The 21,316-nt window shown below is 34.9% G+C and overlaps 1 protein-coding gene across 1 annotated transcript; it reads right to left on the bottom strand.

The window, feature by feature from the left end:
* Positions 1 to 7,484: 7,484 nt before the first annotated feature.
* Positions 7,485 to 8,669, bottom strand: LOC148947755 (zinc finger MYM-type protein 1-like). Its single transcript, XM_089095997.1, has one exon. The coding sequence runs from the start codon at positions 8,667 to 8,669 to the stop codon at positions 7,485 to 7,487; it is 1,185 nt and encodes a 394-aa protein (XP_088952123.1).
* Positions 8,670 to 21,316: the final 12,647 nt, after the last annotated feature.

Here is a 21,316-nt window from a genome sequence, read left to right as displayed (position 1 = left end):
ATGCTCTAATTTCGGAAAATTGGAGTTGTGTACCCTTTCCAGACAAAACTTCAAACTTCTCATCAAACAGTTAGATTCCAAGATGTTTTTCCTACATACTGAAACCCTTTTCAAACCGAAAGTCTTTAAATTAAGACTTTTAGAGTAGAAAAACTGGTTTTTTACAAAAACTGTTGAATCATCGGTACCTTTACCCTATAGATGAAAGAAGTCAAGTTTGGTTAATGCTAATGAAATAAAATAGGATAAATATATAATAGTTTAGAAACAAAGTTGGGCTATATATTTGCACACTAGGGGGTGGAGGGGGGGGGGTGTATAGCATAGCATATAATAAATATGTAACCTAACTGGTACAGTTGCATTATGCAGACACTGCTATACAGTGTATCAAGGAAACAATGGACAAAACCTGTCAAACAGGTTATTTGCAAGAGACTGCTATAGAGAAATGGAATGCAAATTGTGGTTTTTATTGTGTTTACATTATTTAAACTGTTTTTTGGGGGGTTTAGGGGGGGGGAGGTACCTTTGTTAGGTTACGTATTTAATATATGCTAAGCTTTACCCCACCCCCAACCCCTAATGTGCAAATATATAGCCCAAATTTGTTTCTAAACTATTATAAATTCATCCTATTTTAACTTGACTTCTTTTGAGCTTTCCACATAATGCACCAGTACCAACCAACCTAGGTACCTCCCCCCCCCTAAACCAAAATAACAGTTTTGAATTGCAAAATTCAGTGCTATTTTTGTTGATGGCATTCAAAAATCTTGAAATGGTAGGAAAACAGCCATTACTCTTGAACAACCTATTTATAAACTAGTGATACGTTTTTAATCACTTTTCAATAACTTAACTAATGTTGATAACTTCTTTGTGTGGTTAAAAAAGTGAAATACCTTTGGGGCCCCTTTAAGGGCTCAAGATGCAATTAGCCCCATAAGCAATTATTGAATTTTGAAAGAAGTTATCAAATGATGTTTTCACTTTCATCTTAGCTAAATTAGAAGGCCTACTGCAAATCTGCAGACAAATTTATATTTCTATAAAAAAAATCTGCTTTCTTTTTGAAGAAAAAAAAATGCCATTTTGTTTACTGGTTTAGGCCACAGGGTATAAGTGTATGACCAGTCCTGGTCAGAAGGAGATATGTTAAGAAAACATTACTTCATAATATACATAATAATCATAGTTAACATATTTACCTGGGGGAAATTTTTTATCCTCACTTCTTTCACTGTTGTACAATATCTTTAACAGAATTCTGAAAAATTAACAGATTTCACTCCATCTATCCATTTTTCAAACATTCTATATATGAAAGTTAAACCCCATCACTTCTCTTTACCAAAAAAATATAAATAGGCTAATATTGATAAATTTAGGCTAAGTTAGGTTAGCTAGATGGCTCTTGTGTGTTTGTTTTAAAATAATTTTCAAGACTTGGAGAATTGACATAAATATTGAAAAATGTGATTAAAAAACAGGAAAAACAAAGAAAATAGTGAGGATAAAGGTTCTCCCCCTAAAAAATATGTTAACTAGGATTATTGTGCCTATTATGAAGTAAGAATTGTTTTCTTAACATGTCTTTTTATGACCAGGACTGGCCATACACTATACCAGCCAAAGAACTCACAACCCCAGCTCCTGTCTCTGAATCCCTTTTGTGGTTAAGCTGCAAATTGCTTTCCCTGATAAAAATATCTTATTTTGGTAAAATTCTAGTTTAGCTACATTTTGCTATCTTGGAAAGGAGTTAGGTTAGGAAAACAAAACTTCTCCCTCTAGAGGGCAGCGACCTTTAGAAATCTGCATTATAAAAGTGAAATCTTACAAAATAGATCTCCTGCTTATTTGAGGTACAAAAAATTTGTTTTTGGCTTCACAACTTTGCTTAATCCCAATTTATGAGGTTTCAAAGATCTGCAAATACATATACTAAATTTAGAAAAAAAAACCCAACGAAATGGCTTAAAATTCTACTCAAATAACAGGAATTGCATTTTCAGAACTAAAACCAGAGTAAAGGAGAGTGATAACTGAAAATTAGGGTAAAATGTTGTTTTTCAAAATTTCAATTGGTATATGTCAAAGAGACCTGTCAAAGAGGCATAGTTCGAAGACTTAAAAATTAGAAGAAGTTTAATGTAGTAGTTTTAGAATACCAACTCAGATTATATTCTTGGCCCCGAATTTATTACTGAAAGTTTCATTTTCCTAATCTAACCCCTTTCCAAGATTATAAAAAGTAACTAAACTAAGATTTACCCTTATTTTTACTAAAGCTTGATTTATAGTATCTAGTGTTAAAAATAAAGAAATTAGTGATTTTCTGAAATTAGAGCATTTTCACCTACAAGTTCTACACAACAAAAAAGGTACCTGTTTTTGAAGCAAGTAGGAACCCAATTTGACACATGTCAAAATACTTGGGGAATACCTGTTGGCCAAACCTGGTGTATTTGATGCGTATTGGTGTATTTGGTGTATTGAAATACTTGGGTAATAGGCTACCTGTGGGTGGAACCTGGTGTATTCAACATGTATAGAATAGAATTTATTGACACAAAAGCCCAAAGGGCTGTGGTCACAAAAACAAAGGCACTTTCACATAAAGTTAAAATGGCACAAAAGTAGAATCTAGGCTAGTGAACTATCACCCTCATCCTAATCTTCAAAAAACCTTTCTCTATGTTCTATACCCATCGTCAGGAAGCTTCAAATACCTCCCATATCATTCCTTGCTAATAGATTTATTATGTCATCTCTCTCTGAAACCTCAACCCCAAACAATTCTTTTCTTAAATCTATTAATTCACTACACTTCCCCACAAAATGAACCAAATCTTCCTCTTTCCTGCACATGGGACAGAAGTAAGGACCAGAAGCTTGCCTAAACCCTCCCAGATACTTCCTAATCTCACCTAGTGGTAACCCATCTGACCTACCACAAATCATAAACTTTAGCTGCCTCTTTTGAAGCCCCACCTTAAAATACAATTCTTCTCCCCACTGCTCCTTAGCCATTACATATAACTCCAGTGATTGGGTCTCATTCACTCGCACATGCCACACCTGGATCTCATGGTCTGTTATATTCTTGTTTCTTTGTTTTTCTTCAACTCCATTTAATGTATAAAACACTTCAAAAAGTAGAAGTAATAAAACTAAAAAAAATGTTTCAAGTATGTAGTATTTAGTACAACAAAATTGGATCATCATAAGGAGTGTGATATTTTGACCTAGATCACATAAATCGTCTTCTTTCTAAGTGTTGCATATGTGCCACATGAATAGCATCTCCAAATACTATCGGGAATGGACCACTTTCTGCTAGTTTCAATGGCCCAGCAAAGATTTTTTAATTGTTGACAGTGTAAATGTCATCAACATTTAGCCATTTCAAAGTGTAATCTGTGATTTTAATCCACTTGAAAAACATTAGTTTGGACTGTCCTTTGTCAGGAATATCCAGAAACCTAACAACAAAATATGGCACCTTGCTTTTTTTGTTGCTAAAGAAAATGGCATTGTATTTGTCAAGCTGCTGTTCAACTTCCAACCCAAATTGGAGAATTTTTTTTTTTTTTAGTTTCATTGATAAGAGCTAAGGAAAGGGAAAAATGACTTCCATATGAACCTCTGCAAATTTTGGCAGTAGTGGGTACCCATAAATTTGACAGCTATATTTTTGTCAGTGGACCCTAGAATTTCGACACCAATTATTTCTCATTTGTTTTACATGTTCAGTGAAGTTTGGACAGAGTCACCTATATTTTGACAGGGCCTGTTGCTGTCTGTCGAAAATTTTGACAAGGTTACTACAAGATATTTGCAAAAGAAATAAATCCATTTGTAAAAGCCATTATTGACGCTTGAATTTGACTAAAGGAACATTTTTAGTGCGCCTGGTATTCCACTACTTTAAACAAGAATTTTCGACACTTTGAACCTAGTTTTGACAATGTAATATTTGTGTCCATTTTAATTTTATGAAGAAAAAGCTAATGTGACTAAAATTCAGATGTATCTTGACGAATTGGTGCTAATCCCAACTCTTTTTGTGCAATAAATTACCAAGTAACAGCAGTTTGAACATTGCATACCTGAAAAATTGTTGGGAGCTCCTTTCTTGTTGAAAACAGGAAACTCACTGAATTAAATTTTCTTTTTTATCTGGGTGTACCGGGTATTGCGTCAACGTTTTCTATTGTTGAAATGCAAAAACGGCTTCAAGAGATTGTGCTCCAAGTCAAGGCTAAGCAGAGTTATTTCGTTTTGAAGGAAAGTTTTGACAAGGGTTCCTAAATTGCACTGTCAAATCATTGGTACCTTTACCCTATTGTACATTTCTATTTCTTCTGATCTTAAGTGTAGTATGTCCTATACTTTTCTTTGAAAAACTTCCTTTTGGAAATTTTTTTAAAAATTAATTCTTTTGAAATATACTCATAAACATTACCTCAATCATATGAATTTATTTCCAAAATTAAAGCTCTGAACAAATTTTCTCAAACTTGAGATCTATTTATATTGTTTTTGCAGGCCAGAAAATCCCAGGATACCAATTTTCCAAAATACTTTTGACAAGTTCTTATTCTCACTATAGCTTGTAATTCTTGCTGCCATTTAAATTCTAACCAGATATTTCTTTGTTCTTAATTTTCGATTTTGCCTCATTGTAACTGTTGTTGTTGCAAATATTCTAACTGTCTATTTCTTGCTACTTATTCAATTGTCTTCTTGGCATTATGAAACTACATAAAACATCTTTAGCAAAAAGACTTATAATGCCACTACCAAGAAAATTATTATGTATGTTCTTGAAATTTGTTGATAAATATGATGTAATTCATGTGAATTTTTTTTTTTTAAGCTAAGACTCTAAACATATTTTCTGTAACTTGTTACCCAGACTTGCCAAAAGCTGTGTAGTATGGTAGAAGTTGTAATTGGCAGTTTTCATGGCCTTATAAAATTTGTCAGCAGATTTTGGCACGAAATGCAATCCACAAATTTCCAGGGATTTCCTCCTAAAATCTCTATTTCCCACCCCAAAAAAATTTGTTGTCTGAAAATAATTTTTTGCCCTTGGTAGCCATCCCTAAGGATTTATTACTAGCCACTATCTACCCCTAGTGACTATCACTTTTACTTTACTTGACATAGGGATGGCTTGTAATTATTCATTACTTTCCAAAATTTCTGTCCCAAATAATGTCTAACCATCAAAAACCAGACAAAGATCATGGAAATATAGTTTTTTTCCTATGTTAGTAAAAGCATAATGCTCATAAGATTATTCCATTTTATTTCATATTCTCTTGAGACTTGTGGTAAAGAATTTTATTTGAAAGCGTGTATGTTCAGTTTAACTCTGAAGACTGATGGTAAGAGGGTTATATAGACACCTGGATTGTGAGTTTTAATTTTCTCTTCTTTTGCAGTTCTTTTTAATTTTCAAATGTCTGAAAATATAAAAAAATAATAAAAAATCATTCTGAAATGAAAAAGGTATATTTTATATGACTATTGTAAAATCAAAGGGTGGTACCTATTTAGAAAAGGGGAGGTGGGTCTTACGGTGAATTTAGAGATATTTTTATAACTGAGCTATGGAACATATCACTCAATGCCTTTTTTATGTTCTTTCAAAATATAATGGTTGCTTTACTTGGAAACTAAATGGACCCTATAAGATAATACCCCTTTCTCTTTCTTTTGGCTATAGAAAAGCACTAGAATATTGGTTAAAAACTTACTATCTGATTATAATTCCATTTTGTTGAAGTTATATTATTAAGAGGCATTGATTTTTTTAGAACAAATTGAAAAAAAACACAATTGACAACTCTTAAAAATTTTCATATTTACTTTAAGTTATTAGCATCACTCTTGTTTAAACCCGTGTACCCATAACTGAACTAACTCTGCCAAAATCAAGAAACAGAAAAGCTAACAGGAAATATTTAATTTGGGCTAGGCCTATATATTGGAATATTAGGGAGAAAGGATGCTAAAGCATAGTGTATCTGCTGTCAAAATTTGTAACCACAATAATTTTGCATATTATGAAGTAAGAATTGTTCTCTTAATATGCTTTCTTCTCAATAACGCCAATTATCAGCTTTTACAAAGTTTTTTGTTTAAGACAGGTAATTTAAGCTCCTTCAATTGAATTCATAGCTTAAAATATCTCCATGGAAAGTGTTTTCAAGCTTCTACCTTTACCTCTTCCATATCTCCCTTCCTTAGGCTTCAGAAAATGCATAAAGACAAGTCTATACCTATTTTATCTTGGCAACAAAAAATATTTTATGTAATCTTACATAAAATATGGGAGCCAATAGATTTTACCGACTGGCTGGTCATTTTTACCGACTTTTTTTTATTTTGTTAATAAAAAAAAAAACTTGAGTTTAATTTATTGTGCTTTGTGTTAATGCCGAATCGCTATCATAGGAACTCCAACGGTTTTCCTGAATTAATCGAGCCCGATCTGCCCCAAGAGGCACATCTTTAATAGGCTATAGGCTACTATCCTCTGATATAGCGAACGATTTTGCTCTTTTCTTGTGGAATAAAGCAGTTGATGAGGAGAGGTATGATGATATTAGGATTTATATAAGCCAAAGTAAGAAATTTAGAATTTCAATTAGTATATATAAAAAGAGTCAGAATAAAAAAAAAACTTAACTTGAATTAAAAAGCCAACCGTCTTGGCTTGGGAGGCAACCTGACTTCTAGCAATTTGTCAAGTTTTAGCTCGTCAGAAACGTCAGTCTCGTAGCACATCATGAAGAGATGATCCAAACGGTCGTGATCCATTGTTGCACGTAAACGTTTCATAACCAATTTCAGTTTGCTGAAACTCCTTTCTGCCGTTGCTGCAGTTGGTGGCGCTGTTGCGATCCACTGGTAAACTGACCAGAGAGTTGGGAATATTGTCTTGACAGCATAAATTTCTTTAAATAGAGCCTCGAAAACGGTCCGATCCATGTCTTTACTGCTTTTGACCTCAGTCCTGGTCAAAAAGCATTTGAAGGCCTTAAGCTCTAATACGAGCTCCGCGGGATCTAGGCCTCTTCCCGGAAACAGCTTTGCTACGTCCGAAAGGCTTTCATAGCTGTCGTCCATTTTTCCCAATAGACACTGGTACGCTTGGTCTAGAAAAGAGGAGTTGTCATGGATTGAATCTTCCAAGCCGTTCACAAGGCTTCTGAGGATACCGCAGAGCTCCTTAATATAAAACGATATCCAGTCATCTGACATGTCGGCTCCAGAATTAGGAATCACCTCTGAATAACGAGAAGGTGGACGTCGAGGACGGTGATTAAGTCGGAACTCGTCTTCGGCTATTGAAACAAATTTTTCTGCTGCTGCTTTTGTTGCCTCAATATGCTTCTCTATCTGAGCCGTATCTAGGAGGAGAGTATCTAAGATGTCACGTGTTGACCAGAGTTTTGTATTTGCAGTCATAAGATCGAGCTGTTCATCCTGCAGCTTTTCTGCAAGAACCTTCGTCCTGAACATGACTTGGCGCATGAACATAAGTGTAACAATAAAATCGAAGCAAGTAATGTGGTGATGAAGAGCTCGAGCTTTTCATTTATTATTTTGTCCTCGTCTTGTTCTATTAGCTCTTCAAGGACTTCAACAATGGTGTCAAAGCTGGCCCACAACGCTGTCAAGCTCTCGGGTTTGGACGTCCATCTTGTCATTGACAGATTTCTTAGCTCGAGCATCGACTCAGCTCTCTCAAGTGCTCGTTTGTAAGCTATAACTCGCTTCGTTCCACCAGTAAAGAAGACATAGAGCTCCTGCATGATTTCAAGCATTTTTCGGACTATGGAAATGCTACTGCAGACAAGTTTCACAATAAGATTTTCTCTATGAGCCATGCAGCAAATATAGCGTACTTCCCTTCCCACTTCGGCTGATATATGTGCCTGGACCCCCTGACGAACACCAGACATGTTGCTCGCATAATCATAGCTTTGGTACATGAGCGCCTCTTTGCTTACTCCTGCCTTTTCTAAGACTTCTAGAATTTTATCGGCAGTTTCTTTCCCCTTTTTTGATTCAACTGGTACAATGGCAAAAAGTCTTTCTTGGATGGTGCCAGCAGAACCAGCAAACCTAATGCAAATGACAAGTCTTTCTTCGTCTGTACAGTCCGGCGCGGTATCTGCGATATTTGAATATGCGCCATTAGTATTCACAGTGGTTACAATCATGCCCTTAATTTCGTTACCCAGTACCTCAAGGAATTGGTTTTGCAAGACACAGCTAGGGTAGTTTACCGTGTTCTTCTTCATTGTTCTTTCACGCAACCAATAACTGAAATGTGGATCACAGCGAGCAACTAGGTTAACAATTTGACGAAAGTTTCCATCATTGTCATCAGCCGCACCACGAGGGGCTATCTGTTTTTTTCTCAGTGTCTTTACTATGCCCATTAGGGCCTTCACCCCTCGTCGGTTTTCAATTGTTTCCTTTTCTTGTTGCCTTTTCAAGGCCTTAGTCTGTTCATCAAAAATTTTTTCAATTCCAAATTCGAGTTTGCTATAAACCGCCATATCAGTGACTGCTGACTGATGAGCGGCGCTTTCAAAATGTTCCTTCAGCTTGCCAGGGTTCTCAGCCCCTGTACTCATCATCTTGGTCTAAGAACACAGTCCACTTTTAACCCACGTATCTTCTGGCTTTTCGCGTTTTGGTCCAGAAGGAAACAACATGCATGCAAAGCAATAGATTCGGTCCTTGCTGACACTATGCTCAAGGTACCTGTACTTTTTGTACCAACCAACGTTCATTCTCTTCTGATGTCTGCTGCCTATCGATGCGTTTTTCTGCTCCGGAAAAGCTGCTAGATACGGCTGGTTAGGACTCATTGTAAGTAAATAGCGTTTCTGATGCTCTTTAAGTGGGAATGGTCGCTTTCTAGGATCATGATCGACGTGACAATCAAGAGGCAGATTTCCGAAAGTCATGCTCTTGTGAGTTTCAGCTTCGATTACAGCTGCTGACAAAACTTCAAGTTCTTTTAAGCTTTCACCTACAAATTCACATGTACTGGCAGTATCGATGGCGAGAGTTTTTATTTTATTGCCCGAGGCACTGTCAAAGCGAAACTTTGCTCGGCCAGCACCAATTAAATCATACGCAACACCTATCAAGGCCAGGCACTTTGTAAGTAGCTCTTCGTTGTTCTCCGACACACTAACGTTTGACTTTCTTGTGTCACTAAGAGATTGTTCACTTGCACTGATGTTTTTGTTGAAGTTTGTCTTTACAGGCTGTAATGGGTAATCTTGTTCCGGTAAAAGGGTTAACTGCTCTGATTCACTCAACGAAGCCATATCTTTAACTTTTTCTATTATTTCTGCATTCACTTTGATCATATCTTCAACAACGGAAAGTTCAACTTCGGTTCCTAAGGGATCTTTATCGGTCATCGATTTTGACAGCTCTACGGATATCTGCGCAATGGCTGATAACGCCACTCCATCATCAGCTAAAAGTATAAAAATATTAAAAGTATATAAATACTAAAAGCTAAAAGTTGATAAAAATATTCATTCACCCCCCCCCCATAGTTTGGAAGCCCGGCATCAGGGGCGTAATTTCAGAAAAATTCTGGGGGGGGGGGCAAACTTCAAAAAAAATTTCCACGTCATTGCAGAAAATTATGCAAATTCCCCACAAAAAAAATGAATTTTCTATTATATTTACAACTTAGAAACAGTGGCAGATCCGGGATATCAGGGGAGGGGGATTGACGCTCGGTTGGCAAATAAAATTATACTCCTTTCTCAAATACTTCTAGTTGTAGCCAGGGCCAGGGGTGTTGCTAGCAATTTTCCTTTAGCGGTGGGGACGACGAAAGTGTGCCGACAAAAATTGACATTGCACCGACGAATTTCTATAAAAAAAAAAGCTTGGATCATTTAAAGTTTCTCTTTAACAATGGCAAGAAAATGGTATGAAAACAAAGATTTCTGCTGCGAAATGGCGAAAACTTCGATAATATAACTGTAATATTTTGCCACAAAGGGTCAACGTTTTTATAAATTCAGTTCAAGAATATTGTCATTTTTGTTTTATTGCTTATTTGCCAATAGGCAAAATAATTGGATGGTCTGAAGCAGCATTTTCAGGAGCTTCGGGCTTCGCCCGACAAACGTCCCTTCTCAGGACCTTTAGGGGGGAGTCCCTCCTTAGAAACGCCCCTGGCCAAGGCTGTCACTAGCCCTTTTCCTTTTGGAACGGACAACAAAATGTGCTTCGAAAATCATAGACATGCTGACTATACTCTATCTAAAAAGGCTTTCGTCTTTCAATCTTATCATAAAGGCAAAGGTATGCTAAAGAAAACCGATCTGTTTCTGTGGATGCTTGAATTCTGTAGGCATATCTTAGTTTCGACGAGAGTTTCGAAGACGCAAAATTCCAGCTGGGGGGGCCAAACATCAAGCTGGGGGGGGGAACTGGGGTCTGGGGGGCAGTCCCCCCCCCTCCCTGCCCTATAGCAAATTACGCCCCTGCCCGGTATTAACCTTTTAATGTAAATCACTGCGCTAGTCAAGTGGAATTGTGTTGGCTATATGCACAGCCTACCCACTGGTCGATTCGCAGTGAACAATTTAATTGTATAGGCTATGTCTTGCCTTTTCCTCCGTTGGAATGAACTGCCAATTTCATTTTCTTAGGAGCTGATGCAGCAAATGGGTTAGTCACTACCTGCTCGGTCGCTAGGATCCATTTCGGCTCAGGTTCATTTTTATGAAAACTGGCGTTATGACGCTTACGGTAATCCTTATCGAAAATATTCCACGCCAAGCACTTTATTTTCACCCGATTTGTCCTTAAACTTGACATATTTTTTTTATTGTTAATATGTTCTTTGCAATTCAAATCAATCGTGAAACTGAACTGAACCCTGATGATTCACACGCCGGAAGTTCTCAACAAGTTGCTACCGAATAAATATTCATTGAGTCATCCAGTGTTTCAGGTCGATTTTGCCGCTCCAATTACCGAATGAGATCGAGATAGCGGTCTCTTTCAATCAAATCTAAAAATTGAGTAGGTACAATCGTCTGTCTCATTTACCGACTGACACCGAGGTTTTCGAGACTAAGGGAGGATCTAGATTTCAGTGGATGTCACGCCAGTGTTTTCATCTTCTTTCAGTAATTTTATTCATCTCATTTATTTATTTCAAAAATTGAGTACATAAAACCGCAGCGCTTCGCGCTGTGGTTTTACCGACTCAATTATTTTTACCGAGTCACCGAAAATATTGGGGGGGGGCGTCCCCCACCCCCCAAACGTGACGCCCCGGCTGCTAGTACCCGATTGTTTTCTTTTGAAGTTTTAAATTATTTTCAGACTTATTTCACCTGCTGTTGGTCTTTATTTTGTACTTTGCTTCCTTATATCTGTTTTAGAAGATATATTAAACAGTTCATGGTAAGGAACTTTAAGTAAAGAGCGGCTTGACTTAACATAACCAAAACTCCAAAAAAAGTAACTGTAAAACAAAAAAAGAGCTGTTTTCGTTTTTGATGTTCTTTTTTTACTTAGTGATATATCTTACTGGAATACAGCCAAACTATTGAAAAAACACATTAAATAAAAAATATTGCAATAGGGCCTACTATGAAAAAAGTAAATTACTTTGTAATTTAAATTGAAACAGTAACTCAATAGACTAGACTATATATTATGAAGGTCAGGCTAAATTCAAAGATAGTTTTTATATCTTAATATATGAGAGAAAGGAAGTGGAGGGCTAATATTTTTTACAATTTTTGGTTTGTGATGTGTGGGAATGGAAAGTTTTGGCTCTAGGGTTTGAAAACTTCAAATATAGAGCAGATTCAGTTTCAATCTCAATATTTAAAAATTTTGTTTTAAGTCATTGTTATTGATAGGTTTTTACTTACTTGATTTCTCTTTAACTGCAAGTTAATATTTGCTCAAGTATGGGACAAATTCTCTCAAAACTGTTTATTTGTCATATAGAAAGAGTCTAAAATGGGCTATTGGCTATCAAGGTGTACCTATAGTTGATGCAGGTAATGGGAAAGCTGAAATGTGGAAGATTAGTAGCCTAAAACAGCCATAGGCTACTACAATGTAGCAGCACTTGTGTTTCTTTTGTTGATTACATTAGTGCAAAACTAATGTCACAGATTAAGAATACATGTGACTGCCTGGATGCCAATCAAGATGATTCTCCCAGAACATCTAGTTGTGCTTTTTGCAGTTATAGTGATCAATGAGTATCAAGCATGCTCTTGGGTATGCAATTGGTCAGCAGTCACGTGAAAGCAAATATCAGAAAGCGTCAAAAATGAAAGTGAAGAACAAAGAACTGTGCTATTAGAAGACCAAAGACTGTGAGAATAAGAACGAATCAAAAATGAAAGTGAAGGAGAAAAAAATATTGCGTTTTATTAACAATGCCATCACAATCATCAATATCACTAAACTCTGGTTAAAAACCCAGCACAAAACTTAAGATGCAGTAGATTACGCAAGTGTCAATCAAAAATAATTTGGACCGTTCAGGTTTTTATGTATTCACTGTGGAGTCCTAAGTTTTCCCAAGGAAAAAGTAGCCTACAAAGGTGATTCATTTGGAGGTTACTGTTTGCTTGGATGAATTGCATTGCCATCTCCACAATTTCCAAATGAATTGGCCTAACCTTTTATATTATGTCACTTGCTCTCTAAAGAGTTCTACAAACAAATTGCAAGTTTGAATTAAGAAGAAATATTTTGCGAGACACCAACAACTATACCAATTTTCACATGAAGATGTGAGACGTGGAGGATTATAGAAATGACCACTCTTGGTATAACCCACAGTTTACGAAATATTGTGTTTTGCAGAAAACGCATCAATTTTGCAGAATAATAAATTTTTCCAAAAATTGCATTACAGCTTGTATTTTTCCATATATTACAGCTTGTGCCAACAGAGGATGATACATCGTGTTGGGTGATATTCAATATCAATATTGAACGATCGATATATCGGAGCAAATATCGATATCGAAAACAATATTTGAAAATGTTTGACTATTTTCGGCTTTTTCTTCTATCTACCGGTAAACGTCCTGCAGAAAAGATCCAACATACAAAATTGTTAACAAAATGGCCGAAAATCAGAGTATACATGCTCATACATAGCATTCATACCTGCATCCTTAAGTTGGTATAGCCTGTTCTCAAACTCAAATTAAGTTTAATGAGGGGGGTCTGTCAAATGTTACTGAGGACCTCCAAAAGGGTTTGGCTGTTTAAAATGCCTTCTAGGCTTATAGGCATTGCTCATATAACAGAGAATTGGTTTTTTATGCTGATTCCAAATATATAAGATTCATTCAGTTTAGTGTTCCTCTCAAAAGATACAAACCTGAGAAACTGTTTTATTTTAAAAAAAGGAGAAAACCCCAAAAAGTCAAGGACTCTTAATGAAAAGCGCACCATCAGTTTCAGCATATCATGGAACCCTACTTGCTAAGATTTAAACCTACCATTTGCAATAACGTGGAATTTTTTATTTTTGTCAGAAAAAAGATGTGTGTTTATTTATTCTTTTTTTTTCTTTTTATCCTGGGTGATTGTATCAAAATAATGGCCCAAGAACCTTAAGAAAGGGCTCATTCGAACAAAAATAAAAGTTTTAGCGCCCTTTTAAAGTGACCCAAGACATTGGAGGAAAGCTAGCTCCCCTCCCACGCCCTTTTTTACGTGAGGTCATTGGATCCAAATTTTCAGATATTTATTTTATTGACAATAGCTGCCGATTCATTTTTTCATGTAGAGATATTCCGAGGAAATTGTCATGATCTCCCTACAATACCTAGTTGAATGGCTCTGAATTTTGCCTATTGTTTACATATAATAGTTGTTATTTGGAAGTAAACAGACATTTTTTAGGAAGAAGAATTTTCTGCAGGGGGATTCTCCACGGCTAGAATTTTCCATGGACACGGACGTTTCAGGACATAAGCCTAAAAGGGAAAATTTTACACTGGAGAATTTTCCAGAACTTCCAGACGAAATATATCTCATTTTCTTTTTGCTGATTCAATTTTACATCTTGAGATGTTCCAGGGAAATTGTTTTGGGGAAATTTTCAGATAGATTAAAATTATCAGAAAGATTTTTTCGTTGGAGGGAGGATTTCCCACGGGAGAAAAGTAGTTTAGGTATAACAGTTTCAAGCAGAGTGTCTCCCCATATAGCTATAACAGTTCCGAGCAGACAGTCCCACCATATAGCTATAATGATAAGTAGCGGACAGTACTCCCGCCATACAAGCAGACAGTACAATGACCGGATTCAACTTTTCGTTTTGAGTTTGACTTATTTTAATTTTTGTTTGTTTTGGGTTTCATTTATTTATTGATACTGATTTGTGGTAGTTGTATGCTTGGTAGAATATTTGATTCTATTTATGTTTATTTTTGGTTTAAGGGAGTTCAGTGCTTTTTTTTGAAAAACTTATTTCGTGCAAAACGTTTTTGATTAATTTCTGTTCGTTTTATATTGACATAATCTTTTCCAGGGAGAAAGACTGAGCCTTTTCTGCAATTAAACAACCACCCCTTTTCATAAAAACCTTTAATGCCCTCTGGGCACAAATTACAACCCTTGCCCCTAATCTCTGGGGTTTGTTCCAACCCCAAAAGCCTTGTTATATGATATTTAGTCTATTTTGAATAGAATGGCTATCTCAAACTTTCTATTGGATGCAATTCGGGACAATACGACGTGTGGTGGGGAGAGGGGGTAGCTACCCTCTCATCACTTTGACTCTTAAAAAGAGCACAAGAGCGTCTTATTGGCAATCCAATTAGTCTCCTTTGAAGTTTATGTGACCACACTTTCTATAAAAAACCCTATATGTCCCCAGAGCACAAATTACAACCCTTGCCCTAAGGGCTGGGGGGATTTGTTATCCTCAAGACATAATTTCCAGATCTTTCTGATAGGCTTAACAAAAAGGCTATATCAAAATTTTGATTGAAAGTGTTTGGGGAACTGATAGGCGCGGAGGGAGATATTTGCCCTCTGATCACTAATAAAAAAGGCACTAGTCCTCTCAATGTCGAATCGAATGAGTCTTTTTTGAAGCTTCTGCGACAAAACTCTCTATAAAAACTTTTATGCCCCTATTGCATAACTCACTACCCTTGACATGAGGGCTATGGGGGGAGGGTTGTCATGCTCAAGGACATAATTTCCAGACCTTTCAACTACGTTGAACAAAATGGCCACATATGAATGTTGATAGGAGTAGAAAGGGGGGTACCAGCCCCACAACTCACCCGTGCTGCCATCTACAATTTTGTCTAACGTTGACAGTACATAATTTATGGTTTTTGTCAGTGAGAATGAAAAACAGAATTTTTCTCACATTGATGGATGTTTCTTGGATGGTTATGTGTGTTGGTCAATTTATTTGTTGTTTTTCATGGATGTCAACATCAATTTATGTCTGTTTTTATGGTTTTTGTCAGTGAGAATGAAAAAAACAGGATTTTTCTCACTTTGATGGATGTTTGTTTCTGGGGAAGTTCATTAATGTCTGACAGACGATGTCAGGATTAATCAAATTGTTTCCGGGCGAAGTTTATTAATGTCTGAAAGGTGATGTCATAGTTGATCAAATTGTTTCCGGGTGAAGTTTATTAATGTTTTACAGGTGATGTCAAGGTTGATTGATTTGTCTTGAAAGGGGAATTGTTTTCGGGCGAATGTTTTGATTTTAGAGATGAAGAGATTAACGCTGGAAAGGGTTTCCTAGTAATTTCAAATGTGACAGCGCAGGGATGTCAAAACAAAAGGAACACGCAGAAATTACGTTTAGGGGATGTTTGGGCGAAATCATTTTAGACATTTTAGGGAATTATTTCGGCGAAACAGTTACAGAAATTTTAAAAGATGATTTTGGAACATGTTTTAGAAGAGGATTTGAGGGTGAAACTCTGTGGTCGTTATAATACACAAGTTCCATTTGAAAAGTGTCGTGAGGTCCTCTACCCCAACCACAAATGGCCCCGATTGCCCTACCCCAACCCAGAAGGAACCCCCGGTCCCCAAAGGTCCCCCGGGCTCCCAAAGGGCTCCCCGGACCCCCAAAGGCCCCCGGCGCCCCAAAGGCTCCTGAGCCTCCTTTTTTTAATATTTTTTAATTTGCGCATTTTGGGACACGAAAGGATCCCACCCCCAACTTTTGACTCCCCCTCACAACATTAGTGTTTTGTCATGGTTTACCATGTCACAGTTACATTCGTTTGATTTTTCAAAGTTCATTTTGGATTTCTTTCGTTGAAATGCAAGAGTTGGAATATTTCAGTAGTGTTTTGTCATGGTTTACCTTGTCACAGTTACATTCTCTTGATTTTCAAAGTTCATTGTGGATTTCTTTCATTGGAATGCAAGAGTTGGATTATTTCAGTAGTGTTTTGTCATGGTTTACCTTGTCGCAGTTATATTCTCTTGATTTTCAATGTTCATTGAAGATTTCCTTAATTGAATTGCAAGAGTTGGAATATTTCAGTAGTATTTTGTTGTAGTTTACCTTGTCGCAGTTACATTTTCTTGATTTTTCAAAGTTCATATTGAATTTCATTCGTTGAAATGCAAGAGTTGGAATATTTCAGTAGTGTTTTGTTGTGGTTTACCTTGTCACAGTTACATTCTCTTGATTTTTCAAAGTTCATTTTGAATTTCTTTCATTGAAATGCATGAGTTGGAACATTTCAGTAGTGTTTTGTCGTTGTTTACCTTTTCACAGTTTTATTTTCTTGATTTTTCAATGTTCATTTTTAATTTCTTTCAGTGAAATGCAAGAGTTGGAATATTTCAATAGTTTTTTGTTGTGGTTTACCTTGTCAAAGTTACATTACCTTGATTCTTCAAAGTTAATTCTGAATTTATTTCATTGAAACGCTAGAGTTGGATTATTTCAGTAGTGTTTTGTGGTGGTTTATCGTGTCGCAGTTACATTCTCTTGATTTTTCAAAGTTCATTTTGATTTTTTTCATTGAAATGCAAGAGTTGGAATATTTCAGTAGTGTTTTATCGTGGTTTACCTTGTCACAGCTACATTCTCTTGATTTTTCAAAGTTCATTTGGATTTCTTTCGTAGAAATGCAAGGGTTGTAATATTTCAGTAGTGGTTTTTCGTGGTTTACCATGTCACACTTACATTCTTTCTATTTTTCAAAGTTTGTTTTGAATTTCTTTCATTGACATGCAAGACCTGGAATATTTCAGTAGTGTTATTTTGCTGTTTAGCGTGTCACACCTACATTCTCTTAATATTTAAAAAGTTCATTTTGAATTTAATTCGTTGAAATGAAAGAATTGGTATATTTTAGTAGTTTTTTATCATGCTTTACCAAATCACAGTTAAATTATCGTGATTTTTCAAAGTTCCTTTTGAATTTCTTTCTTTTAAATAAAATATCTGTAATATTTCTCTAGTGTTTTTTTGTGCTTTACCATGTCATAGTTATATTCTCTTGTTTGTCAATATCCCATTTGGGTTTTCTTTCTTTAAAGTTTATCGTTTGAAATATTTCAGTAGTGTCATGTCGTACTTTATCTTGTCACAACTAACTTATCTGGATTTTTTCAAAGTTCATTTTGAATTAATAACGTGGAAATAAAAGAGTGGTTTTATTTAAGTAGTGTTTTTTTATAGTTTACCTTGTCACAGTTACATTCCCATGATTTTTCAAAGTTCATTGTGGATTTTTTTCATTGAAATGCAAGAGTCGGAATATTTCAGTAGTGTTTTGTTGTGGTTTACAGTGTCACAGTTACATTCTCTTGATTTTCAACATTCATTTTGAATTTCTTTCATTGAAATGCAAGAGCTTGATTATTTCAGAAGTGTTTTGTTATTCTTTAAAATGTAAATTATACAATTTACAGAATATTAAATTATAATTTTGTATTTTTTTAATTTTAATTAAATAGTTTTAATATATATGTATAATTAGTTTGCGTTTTAAAATGTAAAATTTAAATTCTCTTAATTTTTGAAAGTTCATTTTGAATTTCTTTCATTGAAATGTAAGAGTTAGAATATTTTAGTAGTGTTTTGTTATGGTTCACCTTGTCACTACTACATTCTCTTAATATGTCAAAGTTCAATTCGGATTTCTTTCAATGAAATACGAGAGTCGGAATATTTCAGTAGTGTCTTGTAATGATTTACCTTGTCACAGCTACATTCTCTTAATTTTTAAGAGATCATTTTGAACTTCTTTCTTTCAAATGAAAAAGATAGATTATCTAAGTAGTGTTTTGTCATGGTTTACCATTTCACAGTTACATTCTCTTGATTTTTCAAAGTTAATTTTTAATTTCTTTCATTGAAAGGCAAGAGTTGGAATATTTCAGTAGTGTTTTGTTCGGGTTTACCTTGTCACAGATACACTCTATTGATTTTTCAAAGTTCATTTTGGATTTCTTTTATTGAAATGTAAGAGGGAATATTTGAGTAATTTTTTGTCATGGTTTACCTTGTTACAGTTATATTCTGTTGATTTTTCAAAGAACATTTTGAATTTCTTTCATTCAAATGCAAGATTTGGAATATTTCAGTAGTGTTTTGTCATGGTTTACTTTGTCGCTGTTACACGATTGATTTTTCATAGTTCATTTTGGATTTCTTTCGTTGAAATGCAAGGGTTGGAATATTTCAGTAGTGTTTTGTTGTGGTTTACTTTGTCACAGTTACATTCTCTTGATTTTTCAAACTTCATTCTGGATTTCTTTCGTTGAAATGCAAGAATTGGAATATTTCAGTAGTGTTTTGTCGTGGTTTACTTTGTCACAGTTACATTCTCTTGATTTTTCAAAGTTCATTGTGGAATTTCTTTCGTTGAAATGTGTTTTGTTGTGCTTTTACCTTGACACAATTACATTTTCTTGATTTTTTATTTAGGTTGTGTTTAGGTTGAGTGCAAGAGTTAAATTAGGTTAGGCTAGGTTAGGTTAGCCTACTGTACATGCGCTGTTACGTATGCTAACCTAACTTAACCTAACCTAACCTAATTTAATCTAACCTAACCGAACAAACATCAAGAAAATGTAATTGTGTCAAGGTAAAGCACAACAAAACACATTTCAACGAAAGAAATCCACAATGAACTTTGAAAAATCAATAGAATGTAACTGTGACAAAGTGAGCCACGACAAAACACTACTGAAATATTCCAACTCTTGCATTTTAACGAAAGAAATCCAAAATGAACTTTGAAAAATTAAGAGAATGTAACTCTGACAAAGTAGACCACGGTAAAACACTACTGAAATATTCAAACTCTTGCATTTCACCAAAGAAATCCAAAATGACCTTTGAAAAATGTAGAGAATGCAACTGTGACTAGTTAAACCACGACAAAAAACTACTGAAATATTCCAACTCTTGCATTTCATCGAAAGAAATTCAAAATGAACTTCGGAAAATCAAGAGAACGTAACAATGACAAGGTAAACCACGACTAAACACTGCTGAAATATTCTAACCCTTGCATTTCAATGAAAGAAATTCAAAATGAACTTAAAAAATCAAGAGAATGTAACTCTGACAAGGTAAACCGCAACAAAACACTACTGAAATATTCTAACTCTTGCATTTCAATGAAAGAAATTCAAAATGAAATTTGAAAAATCAAGAGAATGTAACTGTGACATGGTAAACCACGACAAAACACTACTGAAATATTCCAACTCTTGCATTACAACGAAACAAATTCAAAATGAACTATGAATGATCAAGAGAATGTAACTGTGACAATTTAAACCACTACAAACCACTACTTAAATATTCCAACTCTTGCATTTCAAAGAAAGAAATTAAAAATATACTTTTAAAAATCAAGAAAATGTAACTGTAAAATGGTAAACGACAACAAAACACTACTGTAATATTCAAACTCTTGCATTTCAATGAAAGAAATTCAAAATGAACTTTGAAAAATGAAGAGAATGTAACTGTGAGAAGGTAAACCACGACAAAACACTACTGAAATATTCCAACTCTCGCATTTCAATGAAATAAATTCAAAATGAACTTTGAAAAATAAATAGAATTTAACTGTGACAAGTTAAATTACAACAAAACACTACTGAAATAATCCAACTCTTGCATTTCAATGAAAGAAATTCAAATGAACTTTGAAAAATCAAGAGAATGTAAGTGTGACAAGGTAAGTCACGACAAAACACTACTGACATATTCCAACTCTTGCATTTCAATGAAAGAAATTCCAAAATGAACTTTGAAAAATGAAGAGAATGTAACTGTGACAAGGTAAACCACAACAAAACACTACTGAAATATTCCAACTCTTGCATTTCAATTAAAGAAATCCAAAATGAACTTAGAAAAATCAAGAGAATTTAAGTGTTACATGTTAAATCACAACAAAGCACTACTGAAATAATCAAACTCTTGCATTTCACGAATGAAATCCAGAATGAACTTTTAAAAATCAAGAGATTATAAGTGTTACACGGTAAAGCACGATAAAACACTACTGAAATATTCCAACTCTTGCATTTCATCGAAAGAAATTCAAAATGAACTTTGGAAAATCAAGAGAATGTAACAGTGACAAGGTAAACCACGACTAAACACTGCTGAAATATTCTAACCCTTGCATTTCAATGAAAGAAATTCAAAATGAACTTAAAAAATCAAGAGAATGTAACTCTGACAAGGTAAACCGCAACAAAACACTACTGAAATATTCCAACTCTTGCATTTCAACGAAAGAAATTCAAAATGAACTTTGAAAAATCAAAAGAATGTAACTGTGACATGGTAAACCATGACATAACAGTACTAAAATATTCCAACTCTTGCATTTCAATGAAAGAAATTCAAAATGAACTATGAATAATAAAGAGAATGTAAATGTGACAAGGTAAACCGCGACAAACCACTACTGAAATAATCCAACTCTTGCATTTCAACGAAAGAAATTCAAAATGAACTTTGAAAAACCAATATAATGTAACTGTGAAAAGGTAAACCACAACAAAACACTACTGAAATAATCCAACTCTTGCTTTTCAATGAAAGAAATTCAAAATGAACTTTGAAAAATGAAGAGAATGTAACTGTGAGAAGGTAAACCACGACAAAACACTACTGAAATAATCCAACTCTTGCATTTCAATGAAAGAAATTCAAAATGAACTTTGAAAAATTAAGAGAATGTAACTGTGACAAGGTAAATTACAACAAAACGCTACTGAA

This window comes from Artemia sp. Qi Xiang Cuo, chromosome 10, assembly GCF_049724085.1.
Source record: "Artemia sp. Qi Xiang Cuo chromosome 10, ASM4972408v1, whole genome shotgun sequence".
In the NCBI taxonomy this organism is placed as follows: domain Eukaryota; kingdom Metazoa; phylum Arthropoda; class Branchiopoda; order Anostraca; family Artemiidae; genus Artemia; species Artemia sp. Qi Xiang Cuo.
Note: the sequence above shows the minus strand (reverse complement) of the source record. Positions and strands in the feature narration are given on the sequence as shown.